Here is a 4,566-nt window from a genome sequence, read left to right as displayed (position 1 = left end):
TCATAATTGATCCAACTGATCGACTAAAAATTTGGGCGCAATATTTAACTTTCATTTTCGGAATTTTTGAAGAAATAACATGTTTTGCAGTAAGTTTCTCCAGGAGTCGGTTCACCGAAGAAACATTACTGCTATTAATAAAATATAAATCTTTCATGTGTGACCATTTAGCCATCCATTTAGCCACGTTGCCCATAGGTCCCACGTTGTCTATTGGTCCCACGTTGTTCTGGTATCCAACGGTGAGCACAGGTTGATCTATATTAACAAAATTATATAACATTATATATACACTTAATGTTGGAGGTCTTCTCATTTATATGTGGCGTATTAAGTGTATTAAGATCACAAACTTACGTTCTTCTTCTTCTTCAATTTCCATTACAAGTTCCTCCTGTTGGTCGATAGATGTCCCAGGTGCTAATAGAATTTAATAAATATTTTCATTAATAATTTGTTAGATATAGTTTAAAAAGTGTATAGTCAATTATTACCTGGTAAGTTGCAGCTTGGTACTGCATGATTTGTAAGCTTTGATTCAACGCGGTAATGAATTTTGAAGTGGTCCCCACAAACCACTCGATTTCTCAACCGGGCGGGAGGGAGTTGGAATAGATCTTCCGTTCCACAAGCTTCAAGCCATTTTAAACATCTATCGCTGTCCTTCGACAGACAGGGGAAGCTGAACATCGGCTGCCTGGTGTTTGTGCACCCCAGTACAGCACATTTTTTGTGGGATCTATAAATATATATTTACATAAAGAAAAAATTAATAACTAAAAATTAATAATTAATAATTTCGAAATTTTTTCTAGGTATCATTTCAATAAATAATGTACAGTGAGCCGAAAAAGTATTCGGACACCTTTTAAATGCTTTTAAAATGCAATTGAAATGAATTGAAAGGAAAGGACAAAGCAGGACAAAAGAAAGCACGGGAATAACTCACCCTGCCCTTTCGTATTGTAACAAAATATATAAAAGCCGTATTTTTTCTTTTAGTAATTATTTAGTATTTTTATAAAAATAATAACTATTTACCTCTTATTATTATCCATAATCGGTTTGAACTAAAAACACTATCGCAGCACTCGCAATCACGTTATGACCATATGGAGTTGAAATTTTGCCGCACTTTGCCGAGCGCGTTCACCATAGAATAAACGTACACAGAATATGAACTCAATCGCACGAAAGGAGTGACAGTAGTGCCATCATCCCCAACGGGCGCGAGATAAATCGGGCTTCAAGTTCACACGAGTAGAGCTTGTAGGCCCCTGGAGGAGATTTCGGGCTGTGGCTGACAACCCCTGACGGACTTTTGACATTTTTATTCACTCTAATTTAGATTGTTAAATGTAAGATTCGTCATATTAATAATTTCTGTAACAGCTGGGGTTACTAAAATGATCGTGCGTGAGTTTAATATATATATATATTTTAATAATCATGTGCATTAAAACTTTTACAGCGTAAAGCGCGCGAAGAGTATTCTTTGACTCGGAGTCCCGTAAACAGCGAGTGACTGACTGGCTCCTTCCGCAAATTCCACTACATTTATAGTATTCTTTGGAAAGGCGTTACCTTAATTGGCGGGGATGGTCGATGAGTTTTCGGGACTGGAAAAGGTGGTTGCCACATGTAGGCAATAAGGTCATTTCGGGACCGCGCTACCCGCGCGGTCGGAAAGACCTTGGCGGTATATGACTGGCAGAAGTTGTAAAGAAGGACACATTTTACGGAAACGGTTTCTTAAGAATGTTAAAATAATTTGCCGTCTTGCAAACACCAGGTAGGTTTTATTACCTTAAAACCTAACATCTGCAAGCGGTCAGTTTTACCCTCGCGCATCCGCAAACCATATACTGCTACAATTTCCCTACATAATTTATATGCGTGGAGAAGAATGTGAATGAGAGCTCTAAATTGAAAAAAGTTATTTCTAAAGGAAATAATTTTTTTTGTATAAGCATTATTTTAAAATGTAAAATAATGAAAATGTACTCATATTGTCAAAGTTTTAAATCGACAAATTAAGTGAAAGTCTGCGAGAGAGAAAGTATGGGTCTTGATGATCTGAGAATGCTTTGCCACGCCACGCCAAGCATTTGACTTCCAGGCCACGGACAACTGGGGAGGGTCGGGGCGTGCCGATCACGCCTCCGACGACTCTCCCTTACCGGTGTCGGCGTCTTCTTGTCCTGGCGTTTAGGAAGCTCTTTGTTTTCTGAACCAGTACGGACACGAAGATGCCGGGGGCTGTGGGTGGACTGAGCGGGGTCTCGGGAAGCTCATTCCGACAACCCCAGGGATGGGGACACCGGACGGGTCCCTCCGCCCGGGGTCTTATAGAGTAGATAGTGGGGGAAGCTAACACCCTCCCCCCGGGATTCATGTAAGCTGGGCGCGCCTTTGGCGCTCCCCTCCCCGATGGTAGTCCCACATAACCTCGGTTTTTCCCCCCGGGAAACCGAGGTATGCGTAACGCATTTCCCCACAATAAAAAAAAAAAAAAAAGGCCACGGACAACTAGGCAAATGTCTAAACAGTCTCAGTTTGTGGTTGATAAACCTTTGGAAACCACTATTTAGCTTCTTCATTTCACTGTCAAAGTGCGGAGCAGTCAGTTTACATGAGTTGTCATTAAGGTCTGAACGTCTGCACTGTTGAACACAGCATTTCAGCTGCGTATAGTTGGAAAGCACCGAATTTGATATTATGTTACACAATGTCACCTTGCACTTTCCTGGAAAGGACCTTCATGTACTGGCTGTTCATTTCGATTTCACATCTTTTTCTACTTTCTTGAATTTTTTTAGGGGGATCTTCTATTTTTCTATGATTACTCTTTAAGTCCTCCACTTTTTCATGTACTTGGCGTAATTTTTTTACTTCTTTTAAGTTTTTATGGGGATTGTACATATACGTACCATTCGTTCGATTTTACTAGTGTTAAAATGAGAAAGCATGTTATCTTCTATCATTCTCCAAAGTATAACACCCGTGCTCGAGCGATCACTTTATAGTTTGCCGCTACACCGAACCCCCTGTTTTGTCTACGGGTTGATGTTTTACTGACTATGCCGAATTCGCTATTCACAGAGTCGTTTATAATTCACTAAGTAAGCAGCAATAATAACTTCAATGTTGAATATCTCGTAAATTATAAATCGTCTGCCCCCAAAACTGAATGTCATTCGCTTCAGTTTTCCACTGTCCAAAGGCTCATCAAAAAATTAGCGTCATATCTGGGCCAGTTCCTTTATCAGTCTCTCTTTCTTCTTCATCAAACTGTCTCTTTCTACTTCGTCGACGCTTTCAAACTTCGGACGGATTCGAAGCTGATCGAAACATTTGGTTACACATACAATGTATGTAGGTATAATAACCAGCCGAAGTGTCGATTCTAAGTTTACATGCGGCTCCAGCTGAGCACGAACATAGAAAGAGACAGAGAGAGGAAAGCGAAAGAGAGAGGAGAGAGAGAGATCCAAGTCACGAAGCTAGGAACCAAAACATATCGGCGGGCACGAGACAATACTAATGTAACAATAAAAATTTTTTATTTATTAATTTTTTTAAATCTAACTTTTTCCAATGTATTTGTAAAATTTTTATAATTACAGTGAGACCAAACACAATATACATACAACGAAACAGGAAAGTATTCGGCTATTTGTTTGTATTTTATTTTTTATATTACCTCTTATATCAAAATTTTTTTTTTTATAAATTATACAAGATGTTCGACAACCGAACAAAGTATAAAATAAAAATAAAAAAATATACAGCAACTTGGGATCGAACTAGCGATATCTTATGTACGATACTACGATCAGTGATACCAGCCGGGCCGGGATTTTCGCTCATGTACTGCCAGAGTGACCGTTAACAGTGCCGTATTTAGGGTAACAGGTGTGGAGTGCTATAGCTATTGTGGCTATGAGCGCGAAATCATTAAGATATTTGTCCTTATTATTTATATATTGTCTATAATTATATATTGTCTTTATATATTGGCCTACGTTTGTCCATAAATCATGAATATATCTGTAGAATTATGCAGAGGTAATTAAGATACACCTTTTTAGTCGTGCGTATACTTCATTGATGCTATGTTCGCTGCGCGTGCGCGAAATACCTGACCCGACTACGATACCTGCGAACCAAGTCGAAAAGCGTGTTTAGATGGTCGACACGGTAACAGAAAGGAAGACGACGACAGCGCTGCGGTGGAAAGCACGATATTGAGACAGCCATGTTGGCATATGAATCGTCTCAATCGTAGCGACACCACCAATGTAATTTTATGAGGCGAGGAAGCAACCTTTTTGGCTGATTCTTTTTTCAAATTGTTCCTTGTAAAATGCTGTTGCGGGGGACAGTTACAGATTTTTGGAAAAAGCCCCACAAAAAATGTCTTGTCTTTAAACGTATTTTTAGCACGTTTCAAAAGCGAATTGCAAAATGTGTAACTGTCCCCCGCAATGGTATTTTACAAGGAACAGTTTGAAAAAAGTACTACATGCATACTACGACCCCCATAGGGTGTCGTTGCAAAAGCGA

At 39.3% G+C, this 4,566-nt stretch overlaps 1 protein-coding gene across 1 annotated transcript; it reads right to left on the bottom strand.

Moving 5' to 3' along the window:
- Positions 1–1,091, bottom strand: LOC128890640 (uncharacterized). Its single transcript, XM_054149296.1, has 5 exons — positions 1,042–1,091; positions 495–739; positions 358–420; positions 130–258; positions 1–23 (listed from the first exon to the last, which is right to left on the bottom strand). Exons 1-5 carry the CDS (start codon positions 1,056–1,058, stop codon positions 1–3), a joined length of 477 nt encoding a protein of 158 aa, XP_054005271.1. The 5' UTR covers positions 1,059–1,091.
- Positions 1,092–4,566: the final 3,475 nt, after the last annotated feature.

This window comes from Hylaeus anthracinus, unplaced genomic scaffold (genome assembly GCF_026225885.1).
Source record: "Hylaeus anthracinus isolate JK02 unplaced genomic scaffold, UHH_iyHylAnth1.0_haploid 12001, whole genome shotgun sequence".
Classification (NCBI taxonomy): Eukaryota; Metazoa; Arthropoda; class Insecta; order Hymenoptera; family Colletidae; genus Hylaeus; species Hylaeus anthracinus.
The sequence above is the reverse complement of the archived record's forward strand: the minus strand, read 5'-3'. Positions and strand labels throughout refer to the sequence as shown.

Excerpts from the sequence above, each read along its gene's own strand:
- LOC128890640 (XM_054149296.1), bottom strand. Across the intron at positions 259-357 it reads AATTGAAGAAGAAGAAGAAC|ATCAACCTGTGCTCACCGTT; the intron begins GTAAGTTTGTGA and ends TTGTTAATATAG. Across the intron at positions 24-129 it reads TTTATATTTTATTAATAGCA|TCGATCAGTTGGATCAATTA; the intron begins GTAATGTTTCTT and ends CCAAATTTTTAG.